At 41.2% G+C, this 12,047-nt stretch overlaps 1 protein-coding gene across 1 annotated transcript in view; it reads right to left on the bottom strand.

Moving 5' to 3' along the window:
* Nucleotides 1–807: 807 nt before the first annotated feature.
* HERC2 (HECT and RLD domain containing E3 ubiquitin protein ligase 2) overlaps nt 808–12,047 on the bottom strand; it is a 118,901-nt gene continuing 107,661 nt past the window's right edge. The window contains exons 86-92 of the mRNA XM_009905424.2: nt 8,999–9,140; nt 8,005–8,199; nt 7,795–7,907; nt 6,732–6,922; nt 4,911–5,016; nt 4,054–4,266; nt 808–1,811 (exon numbers count right to left, since the gene is read on the bottom strand). Of these exons, the coding sequence (XP_009903726.2) occupies nt 1,539–1,811; nt 4,054–4,266; nt 4,911–5,016; nt 6,732–6,922; nt 7,795–7,907; nt 8,005–8,199; nt 8,999–9,140 (1,233 nt within the window). The 3' untranslated portion in view covers nt 808–1,538. The remainder of the gene's footprint in view (nt 1,812–4,053; nt 4,267–4,910; nt 5,017–6,731; nt 6,923–7,794; nt 7,908–8,004; nt 8,200–8,998; nt 9,141–12,047) is intronic.

Here is a 12,047-nt window from a genome sequence, read left to right as displayed (position 1 = left end):
ATCATCAAGTCCAACCTGTTCCAACAGACCTCACGACTAGACCATGGCACCAAGTGCCATGTCCAATCTCCCCTTGAACACCTCCAGGGACGGCGACTCCACCACCTCCCTGGGCAGCCCATTACCAATGATGAATGACTCGCTCAGTGAAGAACTTCTTCCTCACCTCGAGTCTAAACCTACCCTGGTGCAGCTTGAGACTGTGTCCCCTTGTTCTGGTGCTGGTTGCCTGGGAGAAGAGACCAACCCCCTCCTGTCTACTGCCACCTTTCAGGTAGTTGTAGAGGGCAATGAGGTCACCTCTGATCCTTCTCTTCTCCAGGCTAAACAATCCCAGCTCCCTCAGCCTCTCCTCATAGGGCTTGTGCTCAAGGCCTCTCACCAGCCTTGTTGCCCTTCTCTGGACACATTCAAGTGTCTCAATGTCCTTCCTAAACTGAGGGGCCCAGAACTGGACACAGTGAGTGTCATCGTATTTTTTCACTCCCATTCAGGTCCTTGAAGATACTTGTCCCTTACACTTCCCATGTGTCCAAGAACAAATACACCATTACTGGCAACAGCAGCATTAGGAAAAACTGCATAAACAAAGTGTACCTTGTTGCAACCATCAATGTGGTCATGTAGACTTGCTCTGAGTTTACTGCAGCTCATGTGCTGTCTATCACAATGCACCTACTACTGGTAGAGCAGCTGCAGCCACGTTTGGTCAACAGCTGTAAAGGGCAGAAAGGTCTCTTAGCGGAGCCATTGCAATGTTCATCCCGTGTGCCAGCTGCAAGGCCATTAAAAGACACAAACTTCTTTTTTCCTGTGGCAGAACTTTTATTTGGAGGGGAATTATAACTTTTGCATTTACATGGCACAAATTATATACAGTACACTTTCCATGATAAGAATTATGATGCTGTTCACATAAAAGTATCAAATTTGAGATAAATAATGCATAAGCTAAAATATACAAACCAGGGATGGAGGTGAAACTATTGGCCATTTTTATTATCTATAGAAGAATTTCAGGGAATAATGTTAATCCAATGTTCAAAAATCTTTAACAAACTTCTAGTAAAGTTAATTGAAATATTTATAATACTATTCAGTTGTTGCACAGTATTTCCAATATACAATCAAGAAGATGCACAGAACACAACACTTAATATGAAAAAAACCTATTGCACCCACAATTTAAAGGTTCCACTGCCTTGTGGATGCTGCACTACCATATTTATATAAACATTTACAACACTTCAGTAAACACAAAGGTTCTAAATGTAGTGCAGCATTATGGGGAGCCACTTTCAGCTCTTAAAATAAATGTTAAATGCCCATATAGTGTGCCATTTATTCTAAGCTGATGGTTTAAGCTGCAACCCTTAATTCCTACTTCGAGTAGTAAACACGCTTTCCTCATGTTCAGAAGATTACCATCCCTCTGACTATACATACTATATATTCTGAACCCTAAACTGTCCTTGGCTTCATTGTCATTTTGGCATTTTGCCTCAGTGCTTGTGACAACTATCCCTTACATTGTTTTTTTAATGTCCTGTTAAGTAGTCCTGTGTAGAATCTGAAGCAAAAGAATCTGCATCTTCATTATCAGAATCATCACTGCTGTCGTCAGCCGCTGGCTCTCCCGTCAGCGCTATGCGGGCATAGTCATCAGTGTCTATGGACTTGCAGAAGTGAATGGCATACTTCAGCTTCTCCTCTAGGACTTGCTTACAGGAATACCTGGGCAGCTTCAGGAGGAAGAAGCAAGTGTATGACTCAGGAAGAAAGTGGTCTGGAGGATTGTATTTATCCAATACCTGTTCAAAAGCAAAAGCATAGTAGTTGGATTCACAGCCCAGAACACAAATAAATATCAAAAGAGTATCTGAGAATTTCTGAAGTGGCATTTAGGATCTGTGACCTAAGTTTCTAGAAAGAACATTGAAAAGACTAAATCCACGTTCTTTACACTAAGCAAATACATAAACCCAGACATATATGTTCCGGACAACTGGCCTCCTGAGCTGGCAGATGGAGTCAGGGAGCAGTATAGTTCCCCTGTAATGCAGGAGGAAGTAGTTAGAGACCTGCTCAGCCACTTGGATCCCCACAAGTCCATGGGACCAGATGGGATCCATCCTTGGGTGCTGAGAGAGCTGGCAGATGAGCTGGCCAAGCCACTCTCCATCATTTCTCAACAGTCCTGGCTCACTGGAGAGGTCCCAGATGACTGGAAGCTGGCCAACGTGGTGCCCATCCACAAGAAGGGCCAGAAGGAGGAACCAGGGAATGACAGGCCTGTCAGCCTGACCTCAGTGCCAGGCAAGATTATGGAACAGGTCATCTTGAGTGCAATCACACAGCACTTAGAGGATGGCCAAGGGATCAGGCCCAGCCAGCATGGGTTTAGGAAGGGCAGGTCCTGCCTGACCAACCTGATCTTCTATGATCAGGTGACCTGCCTGGTGGATGTGGGGAAGGCTTTGGATGTAGTCTACCTGGACTTCAGCAAGGCCTTTGACACTGTCCCCCACAGCAAGCTCCTGGCCAAGCTGTCAGCCCGTGGCTTGGACAGCAACACTCTGTGCTGGGTTAGGAACTGGCTGGAGGGCTAAGCCCAGAGAGTGGTGGCGAATGGTCCCACATGCAGCTGGCAGCCAGTCACCAGTGCCCCCCAGGGATCAGTGTTGGGCCCAATCCTGTTCAATTTCTTTATTGATGATCTGGATGAGGGGATTGAGTCCATCATCAGTAAGTTTGAGATAACACCAAGCTGGGGGCAGGTGTTGATCTGTTAGAGGGTAGGGGAGTTTTGCAGAGGGACCTTGACAGGCTGGACAGATGGGCAGAGTCCAATGGCATGAGATTTAACACATCTAAGTGCCACGTTCTACACACTGGCCACAACAACCCCATGCAGAGCTACAGGCTGGGGTCAGAGAGGCTGGAGAGCAGTCAGGCAGAAAGGGACCTGGGGGTACTGGTCGATCGTAGGCTGAATATGAGCCTGCAGTGTGCCCAGGTGGCAAAGAAGGCCAATGGCATCCTGGCTTGTATCAAGAATAGTGTGGCCAGCAGAAGCAGGGAAGTCATTCTGTCCCTGTACTCGGCACTGGTTAGGCCACATCTTGAGTACTGCGTCCAGTTCTGGGCCCCTCAGTTTAGGAAGGATGCTGACTTGCTGGAACGAGTCCAGAGAAGGGCAACAAAGCTGGGGAGGGGTTTGGAGCACAAGCCCTATGAGAAGAGGCTGAGGGAGCTGGGATTGCTTAGCCTGGAGAAGAGGAGGCTCAGGGGAGACCTTCTTGCTGTCTACTACTACCTGAAGGGAGGTTGTAGCCAGGTGGGGGTTGGTCTCTTCTCCCAGGCAGCCAGCAACAGAACAAGAGGACACAGTCTCAAGCTGTGCCAGGGGAGGTTTACGCTGCATGTTAGGAAGAAATTCTTCACAGAAAGAGTGATTTGCCATTGGAATGGGCTGCCCAAGGAGGTGGTGGAGTCACCATCACTGGAAGTGTTTAGGAAGAGACTGGATGGGGCACTTTGTGCCATGGTTTAGTTGATTAGATGGTGTTGGATGACAGGTTGGCCTCTATGATCTCGAAGACCTTTTCCAACCTGTTTAATTCTATTCTATTCTATATGAGCTTCTTGAATCATGAATGTGGTTGGCAGCAATCTAGAAAAGCTTATGTTCCCTTTAGGAAATACCACAGTGATTTGAAGATTGTGGTTTTTTTTAATTTAGTTGAAATAACTAATGGAGCTGAAGGAAATATTAAATAAACCCCAGCAAGAACAGCTGATGACTGGACAGCGGAAAACTCTCAAATTCCAGAGAAGTGGCTGGGAAATGAGACAAATATCCACTTGCTCAAGTCAAGGGAGGAAACTATTTATACACATTATAGGTCTCTGTAAGTACTGTCAAATCTATTAACATAATGCTGTATAAACAGTTCACTGAAATCAGCCTGTTGTCTTGTTATGTCACTCTACTACTTCTCTGACAACAGCTTCTTAAAGTGCCCCACTCCCACCTCATCCCATACACATTACCTGAATAACAAAGTCTCTCCCTCTAAAATCTGCAATAGTCCTGGGCAGCCTTGTTCTGCCCCACACAAAACGCAGGAAGAGTGATCGCTCTGTATTGGAGAAGGACTCCATCACTTCCCAGAACCACTGTATCAAGGAAGCAGTTGGTTCAATTCCTTTGTAAGTTGCTACAGATTTCAGAAGGTGAAGTGGAATGTCAGGGCTTCCACACACCTGGAAAACAAAATACAGCAACAGGCTACAAAATTCTGATCAAGTAATTACAGGTAATTTGTTCCCCCACCCACTCCTTTAAGATACTTAATCAACTTTTACTCTGACAAAATGAACACTCAAATATATGAAGTACTGTGAACTTCTGTGACAGTACTGTGACTACTGTGTAGTCTCCTATTACAATAATGTTACCTATATCTATCAGCAGTTTATAATGAACCTTCTTTTGTATTTCCCAATCACATAAAGAATTAAACAGTTTTCTTGGGATGATTATCTCCCAATTCACGTCCTAGGTCACTCTTTTGTGGTTTGGTGGGTTTTGGGGTGGGTTTTGTTGTTTTGGTTGGGGTTTGGTTTGGATTTTTGGTTGTTTGTTTGGGGTTATGTGGGTTTTTTAAAGTAATTTTTTTTTGTTTCTTTCTTCCAAAAATAATCCATTACACAACTGTTAAACTAAACCAAAAATAACCTTATTAACACCAAGAGGGAAATTAAACATTCTCAGGTCTTTCCTGGGACAAGCTGTCTGCAATTACAGAATGATCATTGTATTTAATGTGGGTTTTGATTAGTAAGATACAAGTGAAACATCTCACTCAAAATTAGTTTGGTAGAGGTAAAAAAGTAGAGACTGATACCATAGTTTCCAGTTCATATCCTGTAAAGAGTGAAAGTAGAGGAACTGGGACAACACGAGCCATTCCCTCACGAACTGCTGCAACTTGTTCGTCAAATTCATGAAGTCTGCAGAGACACATTTTCAGAGTTTCTGTGAATGTCATTTCTAGCACTTACTGTAATTAACCACTCTCCTCAAGTCTTCGGCTATACATCAAGGAACGTTAGCAAACATTTATCACACAAGATACTTGACTTAGAACAGCTTCTACACCCAGTTGTGGGCACAGCAAGCTCAGTATATCTTATTTCTAGTATTTTTCATGTGCTATGTCTGGCAAGAACAAACCAATACCCCACTTACTCTTCAGAAAAGAATGGCTGTACTTTGAAATTCTGCCCTCAAACATTCCCCACACTAGCCAGACATTATGGTAAAAGAAAAATGGTTCTGAACTAAAACATGGTATCTGAGGGGACAGGAGTGGTTTTATTTCAAGACAAACACAGGTAAGTCTAACATTTTACTGCTTCTGCTGCCATCCATGATTTGTGTTTTGCCTTTTTTTTTTTCCTCCCTGTCTAGTGATTTCTGAGGTATTTTACAGAGCTCTCCAGAGCAGAGGTTTGCAGCATTGACAAGTCCTGTCCTGTGGCTTGTCATCCACAAAATAAATGAAAATGTCAGGACAAACTTGATCTTTCACATTCACTTTGCCACATGGATTCCATTCAGGTGCTACTTTTTCTCTCAAGGTCTCAATATAATTTTACAACCTGTTCTAAGCATTTAAGTCTTTCTCCCAAAGCCCTTCTAACTGTAAAATGCCTTATTTAGAATTGCTTATGTCCTTTGAGGAAAGCCAGAATTGGGCAAGAGACGAGAACTGTTTCTTCAAAGGAATATAACATTTCATATAGATGTATCATTTAACCATTCCAAATGAAATTTCTCTCTACTGTCAAGAATAAGTTTAACTATTAGTTCATAACCAGTTACAGAAAATAAGAAAACCAAAGACTGTATTCCAGTAGCTGTTGGCAGGCACTCTAACTACAAACTAATAGGCAAATATATAGTGATGATAAAGTTTGGCTCAATCACTCTCTAAAATGATTAACTACGGCAGAGAGAACAAAACCATGAATCAGTTTCTTGTCTAAATGATCTAAATTCCCATATTTCAAAAAGCACTAGGCATGCTGCTTCACATAGCAAGAGGCCTACGCTTGTTTCTTGTACTTTTCTAGGTTATCTGGGTACTTAAGTCAGCAAAGGCCTATCTTCTTTATTTCTCAATATTCACCCTTTGGCACCTGTGGGTGAATTTGCTTGTCTGTGTGTAACAGACATATCTTATGGTGTTCAAGGCAAAAACATTCTCATTCGTGTATTCTAACTTTGATAAGCATAGAGTAAGAATTCAGCTAGAACTGCTCTTGACTGCAACTGATGACATGAAAAACTGCAGGAGAGTTAGTACTAAATCTAAGCTCTCTTCACAGTTTAAAGATTAAGCCTGTTACTTTATTACAGAGGAAGAATTAGATGGATACTGCATGCCTCCTCATGCAGGAACTGGCAGCCAAAAATGCTCTTTCAGGACTGCTATTCAAATCTAGAGCCATATCTACTAGCCTAGTCTGTTTCCTTAAAATTAGGTTTAATTTTTATTCCTTGGTTATAAAACAAAACAGAAAAATCAGTGCTGTAATCACATGAAACTATGAAAATATTTTTATAGAAGAGTTTAAAATGTTACATTGTTTAAAAGTTTTTACATATTTTTTTAAGAAAATGCTTTATTCATGTCAAGAATTTGAATGACTTCTTCACAAACCTGTAGTTTATTGCCAGCCTCACATATTCAGCTCTATTATCCAGTGTAATATGGGTGTACTTGGAACTCAGTTGAATATCTTGACCACTTGCATTAGGCACAGTGAACGGGAGGCTCATAGCTTCAAACTCTTCTGAAGTGGCTTCGTTGTCTCGAATGTACATAAGCCCAGGAATAAAATCTTTATCAACCTTTTGGAAATAACAAGCCCATGTTAAGCTCAGTTTACTAGCACTATAAAACAGCGTCTCCTGCACACCAAAAGCAACGCATCACGTGTGATCTAGTGAAAGCACTGTTGAGTGTCTGACCACAAGCCATTTAATTTTGTGGTTTATGTAAAATTTCATTACACTGGGATGTGGAAGGGTGCATGTGTTCATGATTTCTATTCTTTTGGGGAGTGTTTGCCAAGAAAGTATATTATAGAAGAAAATGGATTTAAAGCTTAAAAATGTAATCATCTCTACAAAGTCCAGTGCTGGTTTTGGTACAAAAGGAATCCCTTTACTGACAACAATGACTCAATGCTTTCACAGTAAATACATTTCTATGCAACAGTGTTTGAGAAGGAACTCTTCCTAATAACAACTTAACTCCCCATTTAATGAGCTCAGTAAACAGAAATTGAAACTTTGTGCTTGTTCAGTATGTGGGCACAAACTATTTCCAGTTGTAGTTTGTACTCATTTTCTTTTACTTCAAAACAGTGTAGGCGTGTGTGCCAGATCACTTACTGCATCTTGGCACAACAGACAGAAAGAGATGCAGAAAGGTCTACTGGAAAGTAAGAGTTCAACCACAAACATTTGTCTAGTCAAAACCTCGAGAAGATGTGAAAATGCTCTACAATTCAGACAGTTTATTCAGCTACTTTTGAACAACTTAAATTTACAGTTTTAACAGTGTATACAAGTCATCCTTCCACACTGTCTCAAAATATAAAAGGCAAGTCAAAATACAAGTACACAGAAACCAGGAAAGCCAGTCACTAGTGAAAAATTTATGCCAGAGTCTGCTTGTCTGCTCTATGATGTCTTCTATTTATGAATTTTATACTTACCTCACTGAGATCAGCAATTGTTAGGCTCATTCCTGCAAGCTGTTTCCACACTGGCTCAGCCAGGTTGAGGCTCAGAGGGCTGCCAGTGCGAATAGCAATGCCCAAAAGTACACCTGTAAGATTGAACATAATGTTATCCATTTCAGAAGGCTAGATGCCCAATATTTTGATCACATAACGCAAGCAGAATGTCAGTTACTAAGAAATTACCAAGAAAACGAAACATGTTCATATGCAAGAGTGACTTGGCAGCAGGATTTAAAAGGAAGCAATCTCTGTTCGCTCCAGATTCATCTCTTCCATTTGGTGTCACAATTAACAGCGGGGTCAGCCCATTCTGAAGCTCCTCGCACATTTCTGCTATTGATTCACTATAACCTCCACCACAATCGTCCACAGATTCACCTTAGGGGGGGAAAAAGAATTTTCAAAATGAAATGTTCTTTCAAAAATAAAGTATTAAAATAATCTGCATTCCTTTCCATAGGGATAACTGAGTACACAATCAATCATAAAAGCTACATTGTCATATCTGTTCATATTAAAACCCTTTATCTGTTGCTTTAGATTTGGATATTTCCAGTTCGTTGTAAATCACATTATTTGGAAGATTATACAACATACCACAGCATCAAATAATCACTGTTTTGTCAGAGTGCAATTAGCATTTTTGTGTTATACACTAATCAAAATAGTAAAATAGGACAGAGGTAGTAAAAGGAAATCAAAACAACGTGATTCCTAGGTGACATCTTAAATATGTATTTTACACATAGTAAATATGTATTTTACACATAGTAGAATTCAATCTATAAATGTTTTTCACCAAAAAGTCTACAATTGTATTCAAACTGAAAAAACAATTCTATCAGTAAAACCAGTTAGCCAGGATTATGCACAAATTCATACAGCTGAAAAACAAGTTTAAGCTTTGCAGAATGTTTGTTGTAGGCAGAAGGAATCTGCCTCCTAGAATTTGAGGAGAATTACAGACACATTTCCACTAATCTTGAAGGGTTTTAGAAAATCATTTTTTAAAGCTTTTTTTTACTTCCTAGTATTTTATGCACCTTCCTCTGCCTACACAGATACACTGTGTTCCAATATCCCTTCCTTCCTTCAGGTCCAAGAAAAAAAAATACACCTGAAGAAAACTGTAAAACTAAGTGCAATTCAGGTGTAGGGAGGTGGAGAATCCTCTTACCGACAAACTTGACTTTCCAAACACGATGAGGAAGCAGAAGGCTGTCAGGGCTAAAAGAACTCATTTTAGAGCACATCTGTCCAAACACTGACTTTGTACCATCAGGCCCAGCCAGTCCTCCTTTACTCCTAGAACGTTTTACCTATTGAGAAAGCACATTATAAAAGTCACTGTAAGAACACAGTTCAGCTGGTATCACTGTGCAGAGCAGATCACTGATGTTTATAAAGTTTGCAGTGAAACATTTGCAGAAGTCCACAGTGCACCTTGGATATATGTGACATTTACAGTAAAAAAATAAACAAATTCCATCTGCAGCACAAGAGTATTTTCAGTACCATTTAATATCTACCCCTAGACATAGGCATCACAGACACCTATTGCATAGCCCAGTCGTCTCAAGGAGGATGAAAGCTCTTGGTATCTCAGGCTATCAGGAGCCCAGAACTATTTAAGAATCACACAATGGCTGAGGGCAGAAGGCACCTCTACAGGTCATCTGGTCCAACTCCCTTGCTCAAGAAGAGCCACCTAAAGCCAGCTGCCTAGGACCACATCCAGATGACTTTCAAATATCTCTGAAGACAGAGATTTCACAGCCTTCCTCTGCAACCTGTGCTAGTGCATGGTCATCCTCACAGTGAGAGGAAACCTCCTGTGTTTCATTTTGTGCCCACTGTGTGGTCCTGCTACTGGTCACCACTGACCAAAGCCTGGCTCCATCTTCTTTACACCTTCCCTTCAGGTATGCCTCCTGAGCTTTCTCTTCTCCAGGCTAAACACTTCCAAGCTCTCTCAGCCTTTGCTTATAAGAGAGGTGCTCCAGTCCTTTTACTATCTTTGCAGCCTTCTGCTGGACTCTCTCCACTATGCCCATGTCCCTCTTGTACTGATCTATAGACACTACTCCAGGTGTGGCCTCACCAGTGCTCAGTAAAGGGCAAGGACCACATTCCTTGACCTGCTGGCAACATTCCTCCTAAAGCAGCTCAGGGCAGTCATTATCCTTCAGGACAAGTGCACATTCCTGGCTGATGTTCAACTTGGTGCCCAACAGCAACTCCAGGCTTTTTTTCTGTAGAACTGTTTTTGAGCTAGGCTACCCTCATTGTTCCAATGCCTAGGGTTGGTCCTCCTCAGGTGCAGGACTTTGAACTTCTCCTTCTTGAACTTAATGAGGTTCCAGTCAGCCCGCTTCTCCAGCTTGTCAGCATCTCTCTGAATGGCAGCACAGCCCTCTGGTGTATCAACCACTACTCCCAGTTTTCTACCATCAGCAAACTTGCCAAAAGTATTCTCTGAATCGTTAATGAAGATGTTGTCCAGGACTGGGCCTAGTATTGATCCCTAGAGTACACCACTAGTTAGTGGCATCCAACTTGTCTTCATGCCATTGATCACCACCCTCTGGACCCAGTTCTGACAGTTTTTAACCCACTTCACTGCATGCTCATCCAGCCTGCACCACATCAGCTTGATAGTGGCAAAAAAATAAATAAATAAAATTAGCATATACCTAAACATTAAGGAAAAAAAGTTACTGGTTCTAGGACAGGCTTCACAGCAACTTCTGCAACACGTCCTGTCTCTGTGACATTGCTGGTTAACTGTTAGTGACTACTGCAGTTATCACTATTTATAAATTCAAGTGCCTCTGCAAGATTTGCAAAAACATGAAAAAAAATCATCTGGCTGTTGAAACACTTCCACCACATCCTGAACTGATTCGACAATGCTGAATGATTGTTCAAGTTCATTGGCATAACTACTTGAGACAATCTTAGTTCAAACACAGCTGACCATGACAATGATGATTTTCTTTTTTAATTGAAAATAAAAATCTGAAGGTTGATTAGGTCTCAGCCATTTTACTGTTGTTAGAGCTGGAAACACACAAAAACAATAGGGGTGTCCACTGCAGCTTAGGCAGAATTATTCTTACCAGTTCAGCTGACAAGCCTGTGGTGGCTTTTCCCTAGATAAGGAACTTTACATTTCCCCAACTTTATTTACCTTTAATTTCAAATATTTTGTCATTCACCTATCTCTACTGAGCATCTGTTCATCTTCAAAGGAAAATGGAAACACAGGGGTATCAACCATAAAATTTGTTGATGATTTCCTTTCCCTCTTCCTGAGGCAGCCACCACTACCTTGGTAAGCTGATTTTTACTGGATTGCAACCTATCTACTTAATGCAACCTATGTCTCTGCTTGTACATTTGTTCAAACTGTGTATATTTTTCATATATAAGACAGGTCAGAGGCTGTTTTGTTGGCCAGAAAACTGAATACATGTTATTCTTACATTCATTAATGACAACATTAAAATATGCATCTATGACATTTACTAGGAGTCTCTTACAGGAGTAAACACTACCAAAATACATCTGTATATATACACATATGGAATAATGTGCTTTTTAGGCACCTACAGAAAAAGTGTATTTTAAGATTTGGTTAAGATCCTAAAGAAATGGCATGCAAAGAAAATTCCACGTATTTTGCTGCAAATTTCACTACTGCTTTCAACTGCAGTGAAAACCACTTTCATCTAAAGGCAAAGATATGATCTAACAGCATTATGAATGTGACACCACGTGAGCTACACCAGTACTTAAATACAAGGTCAATCTGCTCTGCTAGCAACAGGGTCAGTAAGTAAACTTGAGCACTACAGCCCTGTCTAGACAAGTAGCTATTAATTCACTTTCTGGCTCAGGCTTTGACTACTTCACTTACACATCTTCAGAGTATGGCCCAGGTGCTATTTTGGAATGTATCACTTAATGATCATTCCCAAAAATAACATGGACAAAAAAGTGCATCATGTTTAATTTTTTCTGTCCTACACAAATCTCCAACAGTGTCCCAAATTGTCTGTGTTCATTCAAGCTTGCCAGCATGCTAAACCTCAAAGCAGAGAACATCTACCCTCAACAGTACGCTACAGAAAAACCAGGCTAGCATTCAGGCGAGTTGTGGTACAGCCATCATATCGTATTTCACACACCCTGACAAAGAAAACTATGTAAAAACTACTCCAGAG

Source organism: Dryobates pubescens, chromosome 10 (genome assembly GCF_014839835.1).
Source record: "Dryobates pubescens isolate bDryPub1 chromosome 10, bDryPub1.pri, whole genome shotgun sequence".
NCBI lineage: Eukaryota > Metazoa > Chordata > Aves > Piciformes > Picidae > Dryobates > Dryobates pubescens.
This window is presented reverse-complemented; position numbering and strand designations above follow the sequence as displayed.